At 34.3% G+C, this 21,648-nt stretch overlaps 1 protein-coding gene across 1 annotated transcript; it reads left to right on the forward strand.

Annotated features, from left to right (window-relative positions):
* Positions 1-9,068: 9,068 nt before the first annotated feature.
* LOC8276909 (G-type lectin S-receptor-like serine/threonine-protein kinase SD2-5) lies at positions 9,069-13,756 on the forward strand. Its single transcript, XM_015723402.2, has 3 exons — positions 9,069-9,173; positions 9,257-9,312; positions 11,127-13,756. Exons 1-3 carry the CDS (start codon positions 9,069-9,071, stop codon positions 13,588-13,590), a joined length of 2,625 nt encoding a protein of 874 aa, XP_015578888.1. The 3' UTR covers positions 13,591-13,756.
* The last annotated feature ends 7,892 nt before the right edge of the window (positions 13,757-21,648 follow it).

Raw genomic sequence — 21,648 nt, forward strand, 5'->3', positions numbered from 1 at the left:
ATAGATGAGAATAAAAAGCAGACAACCTAGCTAAGCTTGCCTTGCAAGGCGAGCCAAACAATAATGTATTGTTCTACATACTTGAAGAGCCCAGCATAGCAAAAAAAGAAGTATTAGTCATTGAAGAGTATGATCCTTAGATGCAAGAAATCATCCAATAACTTAAAGAAGGAAAGCTCCCAAAGGACAAAAATGCAGCAACCAAGATACAAAAGACCTCAACCGTGTACTCTTTCCAGGAGGATATATTAAATAGAAAATCACTATCTCATCTTTGGAACAGATGTGTCACAAAAGTAAAAGTGGAATATGTCCTTAGATTCACGAAGGAATTTGTCAAGCTCATGAAGTATCAAGCACTATTGTAAGAAAGGCAATCCTCTAAGGATATTTCTGGTCCACCATGTACAAAGATGCCAAGAAGCTCATACAAACTTGTTCAAAATGTCATGAGCATCAGAATGTTACTCATCTACCTACTAGACTTCAGTGTCCGATCATCAATCCACGATCCTTTATAGCATGGGGCATGGATATCTTTGGTCCTTTCTCCCTTACAGTAAATCAAAAGAAATTTCTTTTTGTAGCCTTTGACCACTTCATAAAGTGGGTTAAGCCGAAGCTGTGGTGAACATCACTAAAAAGAGAATAATAGACTTCTTTTAAAGAGAATAATATGCAGATATTGCATCCCTCATACTATTATGACAAATAATGGGAAGGAATTTTATATAAGGATTTTAAGGGTTTCTATACCCACATGAAAATCAACCTAAGATTCACTTTTGTTGCTCATCTCCAGACTAATGGGAGCTCCATGGTGTTCTTTGGTCGTATAGAATAACACTAAGAATGGAAACTGGTAAAACACCTTTTAGACTAGCTTATAGAGCAAAAGCAGTGATCCTAGTTAAGATGGGAATGTTGACCTTACGAAAACTATGCTTTAATAAAAAGAAAAAGTGAGGATTACATGAGGCTATGCCTGGACTTGTTAAAAGAAAGAAGGGCAGAAGCCAACATAAGGAATGAAGCTTAAAGCACAGAATGCTAAACTACCATGATCAGAAATTCAGGCCTAGATCATTCATTTAAGGCGAACTCGTGATGAGAAGAGTTGACATCGACAAAGGAGAAGCTAGTGTTAGAAAATTGCAGCCCAACTAGGAAGGCTCATACAAAGGTATTAAAGTGCTCAAAGGGGGTGCATACGGAATAGCTGACATGGCAGGGAGAGAGCTTCCCCTGTCATGGAATGTTCAAGTACTTAAAAGTACTATCAATAGATGTTCAAAAAAGCCTAATTAGAATCCATGTGTAAATATGTTTTTTGCCTATTTCATCAAATAAAGTGTTTTTCAAGGCACTTTACCAGTGCATCTCCTAAAAACGTTGATCTAGGTGCACCGAGCTCAACATAGAGCACTCAAGCACTTTATCAATGCATCTCCTGAAGATGCTGATCTAGGCGCACCAAGCTCAACATAGAGCACTTAAGCAAATTTTTAGTGCATGCCCTAAAGACACCAATCTAGGTGTACCAAGCTTGAAAATTACCGAATTACTACACTTAGGTATGAAGATATGACAAAGAAAACAATTAAAGTATGGAAGTTCGTCAAGTTTTATGTATTAATGAGTTATTATACTTAGCAAAATTTTATACAAAAGAAGGAAAGGAAAAGAGAAACAGACAAGTTTCAACACCTAGATAAATATCAAAAAATAAGAAAGTAATAAAGAAAGATAAGATCGGGAAAGGAACATTTTTTATTTATAAAAGAAAATTTTACAAGACATTTAAGCTCGGGACTCAATATTCATAACGTCCCAAGCCTCAATAAGGTTGCTCTCTACATTATGGTCATCTCCCAAAGAAGGATTTACATAAGCAACTAGAGCTACCTCACCACCCACAGCCTCTCGAGCGGCTTTCTCACGACTATAGTTTTTGATCTCCTCAATATCTAAGTCATCAAGAAAGCTCAATGGCATCACCATACTTGCTTTTCACAGCTTCATTGGCTGCCTCTTCATAATTATTAAGGAGAAAAGATAGCTCAGAATAAAAGCCCTTTTTTTAGTCTCAAGCTTCTTAGTGATCAAAATCTGATAGACTAGCTTGGAGGTAATGGCAGCACACTCCAGCTCTAACTTAGTAATGCGCAAATCAGAGTTTTTCGTCTCGGCCACAATTATGTTGCGCTGAGTAATAGCATTCTCAGCCTGCATATTCGTAGCACGAAGCTCAGACTTCTATGTCTTTTCCTTGATGAAGAAATCTTCATATTGCTTTTAGAGGATATGCTCAACGTTCTCAGCCTAGGTCCAATTGTGATAAGCTTGCTCACTCAACTGCCTCTCATAATGCTTCTGAGCATTATCGATAGTTACAGCCTACAAAGAAAATAAGTTAGTTTAGAAGAAAAAGGGAAAAGAAGCAAAGACTAAGGTAAAAAAGGAAATACCTCTAAGATGAGAGACATTTGATAAGCATGGAAATTAGCAAGATGAATGTTCTCCAAGTCTCTCAAATCATGCTTGAAATTGTTCAGTCCCCCAAGTTCATCGACTAGAGAGGTCCGAATAGCGGTCTCACCCTATATTTTTTCTCGAGAAGGCCAGGGATTAGGACATTGAGTGGACGAGTGAGGGATCCCCACCTCAATATAATCATCCACGTCTATTAGCTGATAACGCTTTTCGAAGTTTGAGCCGGGAGGGGGACAACTCAGTGCTAGAATTGATCAGTAATCTTAGTAGAGACCACCGAGCTTGGAGCAGGAATAACCGAGCTGTCTTTAGGAGCACCATGCTCGGAATGACTAAACTGTGGAGTAGGAGGTGCAGAGCGAGTCTCAACAACTTTCTTGCCCTTGTTTTGCTTGTGAGCAAAGTCTGAATTACAACTCAGAGCCTACATAGACAGTGATTGGCTGGCTATCAAGAAACAAAGGGATACATAGACTTTTGCTTATTTATTAGTAATATTTTAGTAAGTTGGAAATCAAAGAAATAAATTTATAATTTTCAGAAGCTCAGCTGGAGAAGAGTACAGTGCTATGGCGAATACAACTGCTAAAATTATGTGATTGATTTTTCTGCCGCAAGATTTGAGAATATTATTTAGGTGCCTGTGAAATTTCACTATGACAATTTATTAGCAACTCACATTTTAAAAGATCCTATTTTCATGAAAGATCAAAGTATATTAAGTTGGATTACTATTTTATTTGAGAAAAGATTATAGTCGAAACTATCAAGCCCATCCATATTTCTACCAAGATCAACTGGCGAATGTTTTTATAAATGCTTTATAAGCCACTCAATTTAAAAGCTCATGTGTAAGATGAACATCTATAATACATATGTTTATTTTGCAGGGAAGTGTTGAGATGTAGCTTTGTAACAATAGAATAGAGTTGGTTGTTCCTGTTACTCAATTAATTGTACACTTGTCATTGTTTTCGTATAGCCGTGAGTTAATGGGATGAGCTCATTAGTTAGTTTAGCACTCTCTCTCCTATAAATAAGTCTATGTCATGATCAAAATGAAAGTGTGTGAGGATTTTTTTCATCATTTCCTCTTTCTCTCTAAAACATAATATTGAATACATCGACAAACCATATAAACACTACAATACTTGCATAATATTTGGAAAAGGAAAAAAAAAAATAGTAAATGTCTTTTTTGCTACCCATTCGAAGGAGATTTGATCTTGATAGAATTTTGATGGGTGCACATATTGTGGATCTTTTTTCTTTTTTATCAGTATTTGAATAAAATGGGAATTTAATAAAAAAATTAATATATAAAATATAATAAAAAATTAAAAAAGAACTACTAACTAAATTAGTTATTTAGTAATTACATACTGTTTTATATATTAATATTTTGTGAAAATCATTTTCAAATACTACTATAAAAAAACTCTAATGCATACTGTCATTTTTCTAGGTTCAGGTCTTTTTATTTGGGTGTATGTTCAGACTTGACGGAGAAGGGAAATTGGATCAGAGTTTTGAAAATTGGCATCACTATATGAGCAGTAGCATTTGCATAGGCAGTACAAAAGTTGTGCCTTATAAAATGGTGCATATTCAAGAATGAAGGTGAAGACGTCAAATACCCAAAACGTTCTTTTCTTTTGAATAATTAATTTTAGGAATAAAGTTTAATTCGGCTACTGATTTTTTTATACGGGTTCTATTTTAGCCTTTTCTAAATTTATAGATTTTTTAATTCAAATTTTTATAAATTTAGCTAAAATTAATTTTATTTAAAAAAAATGAGAGTCATTTTCTCTTAAAAATAAAAAATAATTAAAAAATTTATAATAATATTTTAAAACTAGTTTATAATTTTAATATTAATATAATTAAACAATAAATAGCTATTAGCATCATTATTTTTGTTGAAATCGCTCACCTCTACTACTTTTGGTACTACCACTACTATATTGTTTCCTTCAACATTATTATTAAAAAATAAAATAGTAAAAACATTGAAAAATAATAATATTTATTTTTTATTATATTTTATTTAAATATTAATATATATTTTTAGTTTAAGTAATTTAATTTAATATAAAAATTAATATTTTTATTTTTATTATATTTTTTATATCTAAAAAGTATGTAACTCATTCTCTTAATTTTATATAAAAAAAAATAATTTGGACTAAATATATAAAACCTGAATTAAAATATCTAAGAATTTTTTAAAAAGACTAAATTAGATCTAAATAAGAAAAATCAGTGTCGAAATTAAATTTTGAAGAAGTTTGTATAAATTTGTATTGATAAAACAGTGATGAGTATGTTACAAATTCTAAGTTTATTTACAACTGATGAAGAGTTTATATTGATGCTTGTATATGTCCAACGGCTATTTTTCTGAGAGGGGAAAGGTAGAAGTGGCTTGTCCTGCTTTGCAGGAAAGGTTGCTCCCTTTCACCCTTGGTCAATGATGAAGCACAAGCAATCCAACAGCGGTACTCGAGGCCATGCCTTTCATGTCCCTATTTCGCTTTTAACACTTCGTCGGGTTCATATAGATTTATTGAACCCATCTTGCTGAGAATAGACTTATGACTCTACTTGTCCAGGGCTTTTGTAAATATGTTTGCCAATTGATCTTGACTCTTGACGTAAGGAGTTTCAATTTCTCCTTTTTGAACCTTTTCTCGGATGAAATGACAGTCGACTTCGATGTACTTGGTCCTTTCATGAAACACTGGGTTTGATGCTATGTGCCGAGCGGCGTGATTGTCACAAAATATTTTCATAGGCTCCATCGTTTCTACTTTCATGTCCTTGAGTACTTGCTTTACCCAAATAAGTTCGCTAGCCGTGGATGCCATCGCACGATATTCTGCTTCGACGCTTGATCTAGCAACTACGCTCTGTTTTTTGCTTTTCCATGTCACCAAGTTTCCCCCGACGAATATACAGAATCCAGTGGTTGACTTTCTATCACAACTTCCAGCCCAATCTGCATCTGAGAAACCAACTACATTAGTGGAGCTATTTTTCTTCATCCAGATTCCTTGTCTGGGTGTTCCTTTTAGATATCTGAGGATCCGATCAATGGCTTCAAGGTGGCTAGTACGAGGAGCATGCATAAACTGACTTATCACACTAGAAATGTCAGTCTAGTGAGTTAAATAAATTAATTTCCTACTAAACTGATAGTGTCCTATGTTGGTCAAAGGATCTCCGTCTTCTAAATTGAGTTTAGTTTTAGTTTCCATTGGAGAGAGAGCAGGTTTGGCTCCTATCTTGCCAGTTTCCTTTAATAGATCAAGGGTATATTTTCTTTGGGATAGAAATAAACCTTTGCTGGACTTTGCTATTTCTATGCCTAGAAAGTATAACAACTGACCTAGATCTTTAATGTCAAATTCCCTTTTTAGATATTGTTTGACATTTTCTATCTCTCGATTATCACTCCCGGTTATTATGATGTCATCAACATATACCAAAATAATAATGGTGTGTGTGTGAGTGTGTCTAACGAACATGGAAGAATCAGAATCACACTTATTGAAATTGATACTTAATAGAAAACAGTTGAGTTTAGCATACCATGCCCTTGGAGATTGTTTCATACCATAAATTGCTTTCTTGAGCTTACATACCAGAGATAAGTCTGAGTTTGTCTTATACCCAGGAGGAATGACCATGTAAACTTCTTCTGCTAAGTTTCCTTGAAGGAAGGCGTTCTTGACATCTATTTGGAATAGATTCCAACCTTGATTAATTGCTACTGAGAGTAGGATCTTAACCGTGTTCATCTTGGCCACTGGAGCGAAGGTCTCTTGATAATCAACTCCATAAGTTTGAGTGAAGCCTCGGGCTACGAGTCTGGCCTTGTATCTGTCAATAGTTCTGTCACTATTGTGTTTGATCTTGTATACCCATTTGCACCCCACTGATTTTTTATTTGGTGGAAGAGAGACAACGCTCCATGTATCATTCTTTTCCAGGGCTAGAAGTTCTTCTTCCATAGCTTTACACCATTTAGGATCGGCATTGGCTTCGTAGAAGTTTGTAGGTTCGAAATGATTGGAGAGCTGAGATAGATAATTGCGATATTGGTTAGATACAACATTATATGAAATAAAATTCTGAATGGGGTACGTCACCGTATGAGACACATAGTCTCTAAATTTCACAGGTGGTCTGGTTTGTCGACTAGAACGTCTCAAGGCAGTTGCTTCCTCTGAGACTTCGTGAAATGAAGCTTCTTGTTCTTATGAGTGGTTATCTCCCCTTGAAGGAATGTGCCTTGAGATGTCAGGTAGCTGTTCTGGGAGTGGACTGTGATCAAAGCTGCTAAGAGAAATATCAGAGTTAAGCGAAAAAAGAGAATGAAATTCGGCACCGGTAGGGTTGGTATAATAGGACTCATTCTCGAGAAAAGTGACATCCTGAGAGACATAGGTCTTGTGAGTCAACGGATTATAGCACTTGTACCCTTTTTGGGTGGAGGAATATCCGAGGAAAAAGGTCCTGACCGAGCACTTGTCTAGTTTGTGATGGCGAGTGACGTGCACATAGCACACGCACCCAAAGACTCAAAGGTGACCTAAATCGATTTTCCGACCTTTGAGAATTTTCAAGGGACTCATATTTTTTAAGGTGACTGAGGAAAGTCTATTAATAAGATAGGTAGCAGTCAGGAGGGCATCCGACCAAAAAGAGGAGGGAACATTATGTTGAAATAGGAGAGTATGGGTGACATTGAGGAGATGGCGATTCTTTCGCTCAGAGACTCCATTTTGTTCGGGTGTATTGACACAGGTAGTTTGGTGAGTAATGCCATGTTGTTTAAAAAAGGTGGAAAAATTTTGATTGATGTACTCCGTACCATTATCGGAGCGAAAAAATTTTATATGAGCATTATACTGATTTTTGATAAAATAGTAAAATTCTTGGAATCGAGAGAAGACTTCGTTTTTGCCTTTTAACAAATAGAGCCATGTAGTTCGGGAATAATCATCAATAAAAGTAACAAAATATCGAAAATGATTGTATGAGGTAACGGGGGCAGGTCCCCAAACATCGGAATGTATTAATTCAAAAGGTTTTTCAGACATGCTTGAAGATAATGAAAAAGGAAGCCGTGTGTGTTTGGAAAATTTACATACATCACAGTGGCTAGAATCCAAGTTAAAATAAAATAATTTATTGAGAACATGGTCGGAGGGATGCCCTAATCTTCGATGCATAAGCATGTCTTGGGGGGTTTTGGACACTAGACATTGCTGGGGAGGATCAGAAAGACAGTATAGGCCATTTTCTAGGTGTCCCTTACCAATCGTCTTCCCGAAAATTCGATCCTGAAAAAACACTGAGGATGGTAAGAAAATAACATTACAATTTAAATCGCGAGTGATTTTTCCAACAGATAACAGGTTAGATTTAAATTCTGGTAAGAATAAAATATTCGAAAGAGATGAATTAAATAAGTTTGAGGTGCCAAAACCCTGAATTTTAACTTGATTTCCATTGGCCACTATCACATGCTGAGAATCTCTGCTCTGGTAAATTTTCTTTAATTTTGCAGGATTCCAAGTCATATGATCAGTAGTACCTGAGTCAATAATCCAACATGTTGATTAGATGCAGTATTATTTTTAAGTGACTGAGAATTAAATTGAACCGAACCTGACCCATCGGGTTGAGAAAATCCAAACCCGTGGGGTTGCTGGGCCAAGGCTTGGGCCATAATGTCACAATTTGGGCTGGTGGGCTCTTGAGAGGAGGCGGATGGGCTGAGGGCGGGCTGGCCGGGCCCTGAGGACATATTAGCCAGGCCTGGGCCGAGCCCAGAAGAGAGGAGCGGGCCTGGATTAACATAGGGCCGGGTCAAGCTACTGGGCCAGACTTCTGAGTCGGGTCGGTGGAGCCCAGCATGTCCGGGTCGGGTCTCGAGTCGGGGCGTCATATAACTTTCATACCTCTTCGCCTAGGGTTTTCTTTCTCCCCAAATTTTTTGCCTCCTTTCTTCCACGCTGCCGAGCCTTCCCACCCCCGTCGGTCGCGGTGAGGGTCGGTGACCTTGCTGCGGTGGTTGCGGCGTTCGATGGTGCCTCCTATCGAAGTCGAGGTGCGTGGAGTAGGCTCTGTTGTCGGTGGTCTCTGGAATCTCGTTCATCGAGTTCCTTCTTGTTTCCTCACGCTAAATCGAGGCTATTATGGCTTCGATCGATGGTAGTTGAGGAGCGAGCAGGATTTGCGATCGCAAGCCCTCGAAGCTTGAATCCAGACCCCTCAGGTATGTATAGATGAGATCTTGTTCCGCTCTCCTCTGTAGTTCTTCCAAATCGTTTGATGGTGGGAGGTAGTTTTGTAACTCCTCTCACCTGGTTAGAATTTCTGTTGAATATTCGGTTGAGCTTTTGGTCCCTTGAGCAATCTGGGACAGTTCTTGCTTTAATTTGAATATATGTGCAAAGTTGTTTTGGTGGCCGTAGAGAGTCTTTATTTTTTCCCATATTGCTCTCGATGTCTCCATAAGGATACATAACCGAGCTATTTTGCTGTCCATTGCGTTGGTGAGCATGGACATGACCAAATGGTCAGATGATTGCCACTCTTCTAGTTTTTCTAATTCTTCTTTTGTTGGTGCTTCTGGAATTGCTGGTTTTGGCTTTTGTTTGTTGCCTGTGATGAATCCAATTTTTTTTCTGGCACTGAGGGCGATAAAGATGGATTTTGACCACTCGAAATAGTTGTGACTGCCCTGCAGCACAATATTGGTGATTTTGGTGGTTTCATTGTGAGCCATGTTTTGAGTGTTGATCTGTGATTTTTTTATGTGGCTGGGTAGGTGATGACTGGCTTAAACCAGCTCTGATACCATGAAGAAGTTTGTATAAATTTGTATTGATAAAACAGTGATGAGTATGTTACAAATTCTAAGTTTATTTACAACTGATGAAGAGTTTATATTGATGCTTGTATATGTCCAACGACTATTTTTCTGAGAGGGAAAATGTAGAAGTGTTGCTCCCTTTCACTCTTAGTCAGTGATGAGAAGCCTGCACAAGCAATACAGCTTGTGCAGTCTCTGAGGCCATGCCTTTCATGTCCCTCTTTCTTTTTTCTTTAACAAATTTATTCCTTAATTTTATCCCAAAACTGTTGGACCCAGAACAAAGTACAATTGTGAAGACAATGGCATGCATTTCAACAATTACATTAGAGTGGCCAAAGGTTACATGTTGTAATAACTAAATTATATAAAATTTAATACTAATTTTAGTTTCATAGGAATTAATATAGATGTTCAATATCTGCGTCTTTTCGTTTCTTTCTTTTTTATTTTGTTGAATAGTTCTTATATATAATCTCTTTGATATTTAATTGTTTCTCCCAATATTTAATTAATATAGCTCTAATTTACATTGTTAAGCTATTCAGTATATAGCTTTAACTCTGTACATTGTCTTTTATTAATTAATTTTCATTTCAGAAAAGAAGAGAAGATTTTATGGTAATTCTGTATGACTTGACATTATAAAGATATTTTACAAATTGTTTACCACATCATATGCCACATCAAATTTCGAGATATTAAAATAATTTTAAACTTAAAGCTTAATAATATTTGACCCTTTTTAAAATAATTTAATATAAAGAAATATAAAAAAAACATTAAAAGATATAATATCTTGAAATATTTGTCACGTTGTATGCCACATCAAACTTTAAAATATTATAAACTCTATCTCAATAATATTTTATTCCTTCAAAAATACTTAAATCCTTAATTTTAATATAAATAAAAAGAAAAAGAAAATAAAGTTTAGAATTGCAAGTGACACAAATTAAAGTTAAATTGTTACAAAAATGCAACGGTGAGCTCTGGTATCATCAACTCGAACAGGTATTCGATTTTATTACACCCTAATTAATTTTAACTTTATTATTCCAAAATTACAGAGTGTTGGCATATGTAGCTTTTAGAGTTGCTCTTATTTATTTATATATTGTCATCCTATTTTCTCTTATTTGTTTCTGATGAAAAGCCTTCAAACTCATGTGGGTTTTATCTAATAAGGCCAATCTTTCATTTTCATTTCTGAAAAAAGAATTCATTCTCATTCTAACATGTCAACTTGATATTAGCATGCATTAAAATATGGTTTCAGTTCTTTGAGTCTTTACTTATCTATTCTTATTAAGATTATGATTTGAATAGTTAAATTATGCTATGAATTTGCTTGTTCTAAATGGTTTACTTGGTCCTCATTGGATTATATTTACTTTCAGATGTAATTTATTGATAAAAAACTTCTAAGAACAAAATGTATCTCAATCGTAATATGTTTTTTTTTTTTCTCATATTTAAATATGAAACCATGGACTTCATTGACCCAGTTAGTTGATTGGATTGATTAGCTGATTTATATACAAAGAAATTAAAGGCTTCCACACATTCCATGCTGTTGTCTTTCTCTTGCCTGATCTTATTTTCCCTATCCGCACTGCCTGTTGTTCTATTTTTTTCCTCTACTTCTTTGTAGAGCTTGGAAATTTTGCATTATGAGCAATTATTGGACTAGATCTATACTCCTATATTTCCTTGTTTTTCCCCGTTTTATTTGCTTATTAAGTGTTCAAAGTGCTGGACTTTTCGATTTTCCAACTGCTAACCTCTCTACTTCTTGGGAAAATATCCCTTCTCTGCGCTATTCTATAAGTTTCTCAGATGGATCGACGATCAGACCCGTCCTTGTCAGGGGATTCTTGGGGCCAAGGTTCGGTTGCGGTTTCTACTGCAACGGAAACTGCGAATCTTATCTTTTCGCCATTTTTATTATTCAAAGCGAGTTAGGTCCATTATTTATCTCTCCCGATGCTCCAGTTGATACCGTTCTCGATTTTGGATTTCCTCAAGTAGTTTGGTCTGCCAACAGAAATAATCCTGTCAGAATCAATGCAACCTTGCAACTCACATCGGATGGAGATTTAGTCTTGAAGGATGCCGATGGAACTATTGCTTGGTCGACAGATACTGGTGGCCAGTCTGTTTCAGGCTTAAATATGACGGATATGGGCAACTTGGTGCTTTTTGATGATAACAATGCCATTGTTTGGCAATCTTTTGATCACCCAACTGACTGTTTAGTTCCTGGCCAAAAGTTGAAGGAAGGGCAGAAACTTATTCCTAGCGTTTCTGCAACAAATTGGACAGAATTAAGTTTGCTTTCACTAACGGTCAGTAAAACAGCATGTGTTGCTTTGATCGAGTCTAGTCCACCTCAAGCGTATTATGAAACTTATTCTAGTGGCACGAAAACAAACGAAGAACCAACATATGTTGTCCTTGAGAACGGAAGCTTTACTTTGTTTGTTGATTCTAACACAAGGACGTATGTAACTATACCTGTGGCCTTATCAGCACAGTACTTAAGATTCGGTGCGACTGGGCAATTGAGGCTTTACGAATGGAATACACAAGGGGCAGCCTGGAGAATAGTTACTGACGTGACTAGCGTAACAGGAGGTGTGTGTTTCTACCCTACAGTTTGTGGAAATTATGGGATCTGCTCAAAAGGGCAATGCAGTTGTCCCGCATCAGATAGTGGAAGAACAACCTATTTTAGGCATGTAAATGATAGAGAGCCTAATCTTGGGTGTTCTGAAACTACTTCCTTGTCTTGTGAAGTTTCAGAATATCACAATTTCTTAGAGCTCACAGACACTACCTATTTCTCCTTTCGCACGGACCTCGAAAATGTGGATTCAAAAAGATGCAAGGAGGCTTGTTTACAAAATTGTTCTTGCAAAGCTGCTATTTTTAGATATGGTTCTGATCATGCTAATGGATCTTGCCACTTGCCAAATCAGATACTTTCACTGATAAACAATGAGCCAGAAGCAACGGATTATAACTCCACTGTATTTGTAAAGGTACAAAATAACTCAATAGATAAGGTGGAAAATAACTCAACTACAGCTCGGCGAAAGGCGAAAAACAGGGTGGCAGTAATATTAGGGTCTAGCCTAGGATCTTTCTTCGGTCTTCTTCTTTTGGTTGGAATATTTGTGCTTTTAGTATGGAAGGAAAGAAATGGTGAAGCTGAAGAAGATTATCTGGATCAAGTACCAGGAATGCCTACTCGATTTTCTTTTGAAGATCTAAAAGCAATAACAGAAAACTTCCGTAAGGTTCTTGGTGAGGGAGGATTTGGCACAGCGTTTGAAGGTACAACAGCAGATGGCACCAAAATTGCTGTAAAGCGTCTCAATGGTTTAGACCAAGTAAAGAAATCATTCTTGGCTGAAGTTGAGTCAATTGGTAGCCTTCATCATATGAATCTGGTAAGACTACTTGGATTTTGCGCTGAAAAGTCCCACAGGCTTCTTGTTTATGAGTTCATGTCCAATGGGTCTTTAGACAAATGGATTTTCCATCAAAGTCGTGAGTTTGTTCTTGATTGGAAGCAGAGAAAGAAAATCATCCTTGATATAGCAAAGGGACTGACCTATCTTCACGAAGAATGTAGTCAGAAAGTAATCCACCTAGACATCAAACCCCAAAATATTCTCTTGGATAATCAATTCAACGCAAAAATCTGCGATTTCGGATTGTCCAAACTGATTCACCGAGATCAAAGCAAAGTTGTGACGACAATGAGAGGCACTCCTGGGTATTTAGCGCCAGAATGGTTGAGCTCAGTAATCACAGAAAAAGTGGACATATATAGCTTCGGAATTGTTGTCCTGGAAATGTTGTGTGGAAGAAGAAATATTGATCCCTCTCAGCCAGAAGAACTGATGCATTTACTAAGCATCTTTGAGAAGAAGGTAGAGGAGAACCGATTGGTAGATTTGGTTGATAGCTGCATTGAAGATATACACAGAGAAGAAGTAATGAATCTGATGAGGCTGGCGGCCTGGTGTTTGCAAAGGGACCATACCAGAAGGCCTTCCATGTCAATGGTAGTTAAAGTCTTGGAAGGTGTTGCTGAAGTTGAGGATGACCTAGACTACAACTTGCCCAATCCAGCATCCAATAGAACTTTTGCAGAAGCTTCTCCATTGGTGCCTTTTGTTCTCTCCGGGCCAAGATGATGGTTTTCCATTATTTTTATTTTCATATGAAAAATCAAGAATTTTTCAGTAATATGCTGCATAGTCTTTTCGGTAAGAGTTTTCATATGTTGCTTTTCAGAACCAAGTTCTGACTTCTGTGAAGAAATGCTTTCACATTTCTATGCTTTGCCTTATCATGCTGGAGACTGATTTCAATTGTGTTTCTGAAAGAGATTTCACTTTCTAATAGTGAAACAGACTTGAGAAATTGCAGTTGGCAAAAAACGGCCAACTCTCAAATGATTTTTGACATGACCATCCTGAATCCCTTCACTGAATAGTGCAAGTACAAGAAATAAAATATCATTAAGATTATGAATTGGAAGATAAATTATGAGTCAAATTAAAAAGAAGAAGAAATATTTCAAACAGAAAAAGGAAAAAGAAAGAGAAAAATCAACTTAAAAGTTGAAAAACAATAATTGGATCAAGTCATAATTAAAACCATGAACATTTAGGTCACTTTTTTTTCTTTTTAACAGAATAAAAATTTAGTCTAATATAATAATCCTCAAGTCAAATTTTGATAGATCATTTTTTTTTAAAAATTTTAGTCCGCATAAGAATACAAGTCACTTCCTCATTTAGTAATTAGTTAAATAATTAAATGTTTAAAATACCTTTCATTAACTAATATAATTATTAATATTTATTATTAATTTCTATTTATTATACAAAATTTTTTGAATTACAATATAAATTTTTTTTATTTAAATCCCAAAAATTATAAAAGATTAATAAGTTTAGCAGTATTTAAATTATTATGTATTATACAAAAAAATTTATTAAAAATATTTTAATAAGAAAATAGTGGTATTAATTAAAAAAAAATTTCTTAATCCTAGTAAAAATACATATTAATTATTCAATTGTAGTTAAACTACATATAAATTGTTTAGCTAACATTACACAATAATAAAAGAAACTTATCAAATTCTGAAGACAATAACAACAATACATATAAAAAAGAACAAATTGCTGCATACTTTCATGTCTACGTTCGTAGAATAATCACGATAGAGGCATGTTATCAATTAATTACTGATGTCCCTTCTACTCTCAAGCATGCGGAGGCTTGCGTCAACGAAGATGGGAGCGGCACGTGGCGATTAAACCTAGCATAGGCCAATCACAACCGCCAAATCCTAAAAAAAAATTAAAAATTCTTAGCTTCAAAATGAATGATATCATTCGAAAATAAATTTTCTGTGAAATCGATATATCAATGAAGCAACTATTTTGATTAATTGTAAAGAAATAATTTTTATATTTACGATGAGTGTAAGGAGATGACTGCTATCTGTTATCTAGTCTATGGTATATTAACTTTTTAATGAATTAAAAAAACCATTACTTTTAACAATTTTTATGAGTTTAATATGGTTTATTCTTTTTTTTTTATTTTTCTTATTTTGACAATATTAAATACGTTATGATAACATTAAAATATTTGAGTTATATTAAATGACTATCATTATATTTATAAATAGATTTTATTATATAAATAAAACTCTATCACTGTAATCATTTACACTCATAAATAAGTGTTGTAATTAATAGAATGTCACATATAAACATATACACATATAGAAAAATTATCCTTTTTTTTTATTTTTTTATTATTGTTCTTTATTTTACAATATTTTTTTTTTGTTCTTTGTTTCGTAATACATTATCAGCATAATTGCTTAAACAAGATTCAAGATGGAACTATTTTTTCATTTTTTTCTAAAACAATTGCATGAGGCTATACTCTATTTTTATTGAATTCATTATTGAATTTACAAGGACCCATTTTCTTAGTCCTAATGAATATATAACATTTTTTTATTTTGTGATTTTTAAAATTCTACTAAAATTTCTTTATTTTAGCTAAATACTAGTTTATATTGCAATTATAATTTTATCTGCATACTTTGTAGTATCATAACTTTATTTTATTTCTATCTTATTTTAATCTATTTATTTTAGATATATTATTTAATACTAGTTAATGTTAATTAATTTCTAGTTTCTGAAGAACTAATGTTATATATAGTTTATGAAGAACTAGTATTATATATAGTTTCTGACGAACATGTATTATAAATTTTAGTTCTTGAAGAACTCGCATTATAAATTTTAGTTCCCAAAGAACTAATATTAGTTTTAGTTCTTGAAGAACTAATTAAATAAGTTACTGAATGTATAAATTCCTGAAAAACTAAGTATCTTAAAATATAGTATCTCAATTTATTAAGAAATTAATATTTTATGTTCTTCAAGAACTAAATATATTAATTTTTAAAAAATTAATACTAATTGACGTATTACTTTTTTTTTATATAATAAAGTAAAATATTATGGATTATATTTAATCATTAGTAGGATTAAGAACAAATGATGCTGATTTACGTCTTATAGACAGTGTTATCACGCACACCATATTAAAAAATAAGAAATATTTTTCTCATTTAACAATATGAGAAATTTATGTTAATACAATATCTGGTAGTAGAAGAATAACTGAAGATCCTAGAAGAGCAAATATATTACTACTTAGAGGTATGTATTTCTTTATTAAAAATACATTATTCTCTCCAAAATTTAGTAGAAATTTATTGAGTTTTAAAGATATTTGCTGAAATAGATATCATATTAAAACTCCAAATGAAGAAAATATTGAATATCTCTATATTACAACCCTTACAATAGGAAATAAATGTGTATTAGAAAAATTACTCGCTTTCTCTTCTCGTTTATATTACACATATATATGTACTATTGAAACAAATATGGTAGTAAATCAAAAGTTTACTGACCCAAATATTTTTTTTTTATTTTGTATAATTGATTAGGTCATCCTGGATCAATAATGATATAAAAAATTATTGAAAGCTCTTGCGGTAACCCATTAAAGGACCAAAAGATTCTTCAATGTAATGAATTCTCATATTCATCTTGCTCTCAAGAAAGCTGATTATTAGACCTTCATTGAACAAAATTCAAAATGAATCATCCAAATTTTTGGAACATATACAAGGTGATATTCATGGACTAATTCATCCATTATGTGGACCATTTAAATACTTTATGGTGTTAATAGATGCATCAACAAGATGGTCACATGTATGTTTATTATCAACTCAAAATTTGGCAGTTGCTATATTACTTGCTCAAATAATTCGATTAAGAGCACAATTTCCAGAATATGCTATTAAGACAATTCGTCTTGATAATGCTGGTGAATTTATATCTAAGGCCTTTAATAATTATTGCATGTTGATTGGAGTAACTGTTGAACATTCATGGTAGCAGAATCTTTTATTAAACGTCTCCAAATAATAGCTCGACCATTGCTTATGAAAATAGATTTCATAATAATTACTTTGGGACATGCGATTTTATATATTATTATTTGTATTAGGCCAACTAGTTATCATAAATTTTCATCATTATAGTTGGTTTCTGGCTAAGAGCTAAATATTTTCTATCTGAGAACTTTTGGATGTGCTAATTATGTCCCAATTGACCCTCCACATCAAATAAAAATGGGACCTCAGAGAAGATTGGTAATATATATTGGATATGAATCTCCATCTATAATTAAATATCTTGAGCCATTAACTGGAGATGTCTTTACTGTGAGATTTAATAATTATCATTTTAATGAGGCTTTGTTTCCCAAATTGGAGGGAGAGAATACGCAATTAGAGAAATAAATTGTTTGGAATGAATCATCATTAAATTATCTTGATCTTATTCAAAACAATGTGAACTAGAAGTTTAAAAAAAATATTCATTTACAAAATATAGCAAACCAATTGCCAAATGCATTTTGTGATCCAAAAAAGTTATTAAATCTCATATACCAGTTGAAAATGCTCCAACTAAAACTAATGTCACAATATGACAACATGTTAATATTATAGCAAATGAGTCCATGACATACCAGAAGCGTGGTATGCCACCTGGTTTCAAGGATAAAAATCTAAGAAAGAAAAAGAAACAAAATAAACCAAGTAATAGTCCTAAAACTGATGTTCCTGAAAAGCCTATAACAAAAGGCATAGATGAATAAGTAACCCCAGAAGAGGTTCAAGTGCATGAAGATGATGAAAACAATAAGCTATCAATCAACTATGTCACTTTAGGTAATAGATGGAGCAGAAGTGAAACTATTGTCAACAATTTACTTATATATGCAGTGGCAATTAATATTACAAAAGAAAGTGAGGACATTAAACCTAAGTCAGTCATTGAATGATGTGTGCTAAATGGTGTTAGCTACAATCTAAGGCAGTGTACCTATCGATGCAGTCTATCATTAATGGCGAGTATCAAGGTCGTATTCCTCAAGAAAGTGAAAGCCCAGAGTTACTCCTTTGTTCTTTGTTATATTAACCTAAAATTAGCGATAAATAATTTCTAAACTAACTAATAGCTACAAGCTAAGTCCTAAGGGAGATGCAATAGTGATTGATAAATGAAATAACTAAGGCAAGAAGACAAACCCAAAGGGAATCTAAACTAGTTGGCAATCAAACAAAAAGATAAAGGATTGGTGAGTCTAATTATGCTACCCGTGGACGAATTTTTAACCGAGTTCGGTTTCTTTCTCGAGATAACCGAATTCCTAAATCTAATAACCTAAAGTTGGAATCTCTTCCTAATGATTGATTCTTAAATTAGCATTAAGCTTTAATCCGCCTCTATTAAGCTTTGTTAATTCTTAATCCGGCTAGTTAATTATCCTTATCTCTAAGCGATTATTAACCAGTTCTTGCTATTCAAAATTCCAATTGCCAAATGGACTTCTCAATCACACAAAGTAATCTAAACACACAATTCACAACGTCTCATGAATAATGCATTATCTTATTAATACTGAAAGCAAGAAGAATACAAAACTAATCCAACACAATCCAACAATATAATACTAAGCCAACATAGTAAAGAAATCCCAATAGATTTAATCAATCTAGCTAATCATGTTCATTATCAAAATACATAAGAATTCAATTACAACAATGAGCAAAGGTAGAGAAAACTCGATTACACCCTTGGATGAGAGTAAACAGCCCCAAATCCTTTTGCTCCAATTGAATCGATTCTTGTTCCTCTTGCTCGATTTGAAAATCAATCAACGAACCTCGCCCAATCTTCGATCCTTCAAGGGAATCCGATTAAAACCTTGATCCAAGTCTCTTTTTCTCTTGGTTTCAGCTCAGAAAACACTTAGAGAGAGAAATATTAGGGTTTGGGACGTTCTAACACTAGCCTCCTCTTTTTTTCCTCTCTTCGTTCTTTTAATTAATTCCCCTTGTCGCCAAACTGTGTTGGGGACACGTGTTCTGGCCGTGTTACTCTCTGTGTGCTCCCTAAAAGCTTTTTTTTTTCATGTTTGACGCATCCAACACGGCCGTGTTGGTAGTGTTAACCTTCTGCATGGGCATACTTAGCTCATTTCGGCAGCTTTGACGTCTAATTATGCTCCAATTCTTTCCTTTATCATCCTTTGACTCCTTTTGGACCTAATGCACATAAACAGACACATAAGGTGAGTGTTGGTACCAATTCATATCCAAATATCCATAAAATCGATCTTAAAACTCCCATTTAAATGTGTGTATTTTACGCACATCAAATAACCCCATACTTAGCTCATTGCTTGTCCTCAAGCAATCAAAAGTAAAATAAGGAAAATAAACCACTAAGGAACAATACTTAAACTGATAGACAAGCTAGAGAGCTCCTGCACATATCCTTAATAAGCGTAAGTCAAACAAAAAGAAACGAAGCAATCAATTCAAGTATCACAACCAATATGCCAATAATTCACAAAATACTGTCTCAACCAAAGTATTCAGAACCAACTCCTCACCAGATTCACTCTAAATCACTCAAAGTGTTTAAAGGGTAGTGTTTAATCGTTCAATGCATCAACTACTGCCTTACTTACTATATGCTTGCTCTTAAATCTTACTCCTACCACTCATGGAGAGTCAACAACCATGTCAAGAGGTCTTTATAAGGGTTGTAATTTGGTCAGAGTTGAACCTATGGTGTTCTGCAATAAAATACATGACCTGCACACAAGTCACGATGATCACAAGGGGTAAACAATGGACAATAGTCCAAGGGAAATAGGAATCAAGTCAAAATGTTTAGCTCACTTACTTTCTTTCTTTTCATCACCTTTCCCTCTTATTCTTTTCTTTTTCTTCTTTTTTTTCATAAGGGAAGAACATTCACATAATAGAGTGAATTTCTTTTTGGATTGAAGTAAGTTGCTATAAGATTCCAACGCTATTCCCAAGATAAAAATTCCTAATAAAAACAACTCATATACAAAATCATAACCCAAAGCAGAATAAAACTAAGTGGTAATGGAATATGATAAAAGAAATGGTGAAAGAAAGGGTTATCTACAGACTCAATAAACGAATGAAGGCTATTTGGCTAGAATGAAAAACCTAAGTGCCTCTATCATACCAAAGTGTTAAATTCTCCTTGTGGTCCTCATAAGCATTACCGAGCAAGTTCTAAAAGTAAAGACAGTAATCGGCACTCTCAATAAGAAATAAATACAAGCATATAAAGTGTATGCTTACAATTTAGGCTCAATTACTCATAAGTGTGCTTTTGAGTAGGTTCCAAACAAAAATCATTAAAACAGAATTAAATAAACCAAATCAACTTAGTGCAAAACTCAAACTAATTATCTTACATTCTTCCGCAAGACTCAACACTATCGGTTTTACCCGATCACATGGACATAAACAGGATTTCAAAAGCAAGTCAACAGTAAGAGCATCAAAACAAAGTGAAAAATTTTCAAAATTTTATAAAAAATTGCACAAAAAATAAACAAATAATTAAGATGCAATAAATATCACCCACCCCACACTTGAAGGACACACTGTCCTCAGTGTACAAAATATAAGAAATGCAAAAGGGAAAAGAACTAATACTGCCCTGACTATGGCTCCGGAGTGAAAAGAGGTGCATCATTAGGGATATCAGGGTGTTGACTAATCTGTGGTAGATGAGTGGCTGCAAATAATAAAATAAGAAATTAAAATCGAAATTGAAATAAAAATTAAATAAAATATGAAAACTAAAACTAATAAAATGTTTCAAAATGAAAGGGTAAAAAAAATTAAAAATGAAAAAGAAATAAAATAAAATTTGGGGTGCCTCCCAAAAGCGCTTCTTTTTGATGTGATGAGTCTTCTTAGCTGGACTCATGGTGAAAAGTAAACGGTGGGGATTAACGACCATCCATCCTTCTTCCAAGCAAATGGCTTCGAGTATCCGCTAAAAGGGATAATCGTCGACTTCCTCTTTCCGACTGTCAAGCAAGCTGCCAGTATGATGAGCAACACTCGCTCCACGTATAATTGAATGTAGTCATGATGCTATAGGGGCTCTTCCAATTTGAAAACTAGAGTTTCAACAATTGGAAGGATCGATGGTTGGGCAATTTCTTCAGGAGTGTCGATGGTTTTCTTCAGTCCCTGGCTTGGTTCACTTGCTAGAAGAAACTCGAGCTCCTCCAAGACTTCTTCATTGGATAACTCGTGCTCATCTTCCATCATCGAAGGGACTTGTGGAAAATCTACCAACAATTCCTCTAACTGCAACTCAGCATCATCAACTGTACATTCTTGTTGATAGTCTTTCAGAGGAATCATGTTTGCCTCTTCGTTTTCAGGTTCTATCTCCATGTTTAAGAAATCGTCCTGCACAGAAGCATCATCGTCAAACATAGTAGATAAACCAGAAAAATTCTCACCTGAATGCAAAGTGATGGCGCTCAAATGCTCCTCGGATTCAGTAGCATTTGATGGAGTTCCCAATTGCTCTTCAGCTACTAACTTGAAGATTAAGCCTACTTGATGCTCTATGTTGTTAATCGAGGCTTGTTGATCTTCAAGTATCCTCTCAGTTTGTTGGAATCTATCATCAAGACTTGTAATGAACCTCATCATCAGCTCCTCCGACACTAACTCTTCATCTTGAATTGATGGTGCAAGATTAGGCTGCTGAAATTCT

The sequence above is a fragment of the Ricinus communis genome, chromosome 5, assembly GCF_019578655.1.
Source record: "Ricinus communis isolate WT05 ecotype wild-type chromosome 5, ASM1957865v1, whole genome shotgun sequence".
Classification (NCBI taxonomy): domain Eukaryota; kingdom Viridiplantae; phylum Streptophyta; class Magnoliopsida; order Malpighiales; family Euphorbiaceae; genus Ricinus; species Ricinus communis.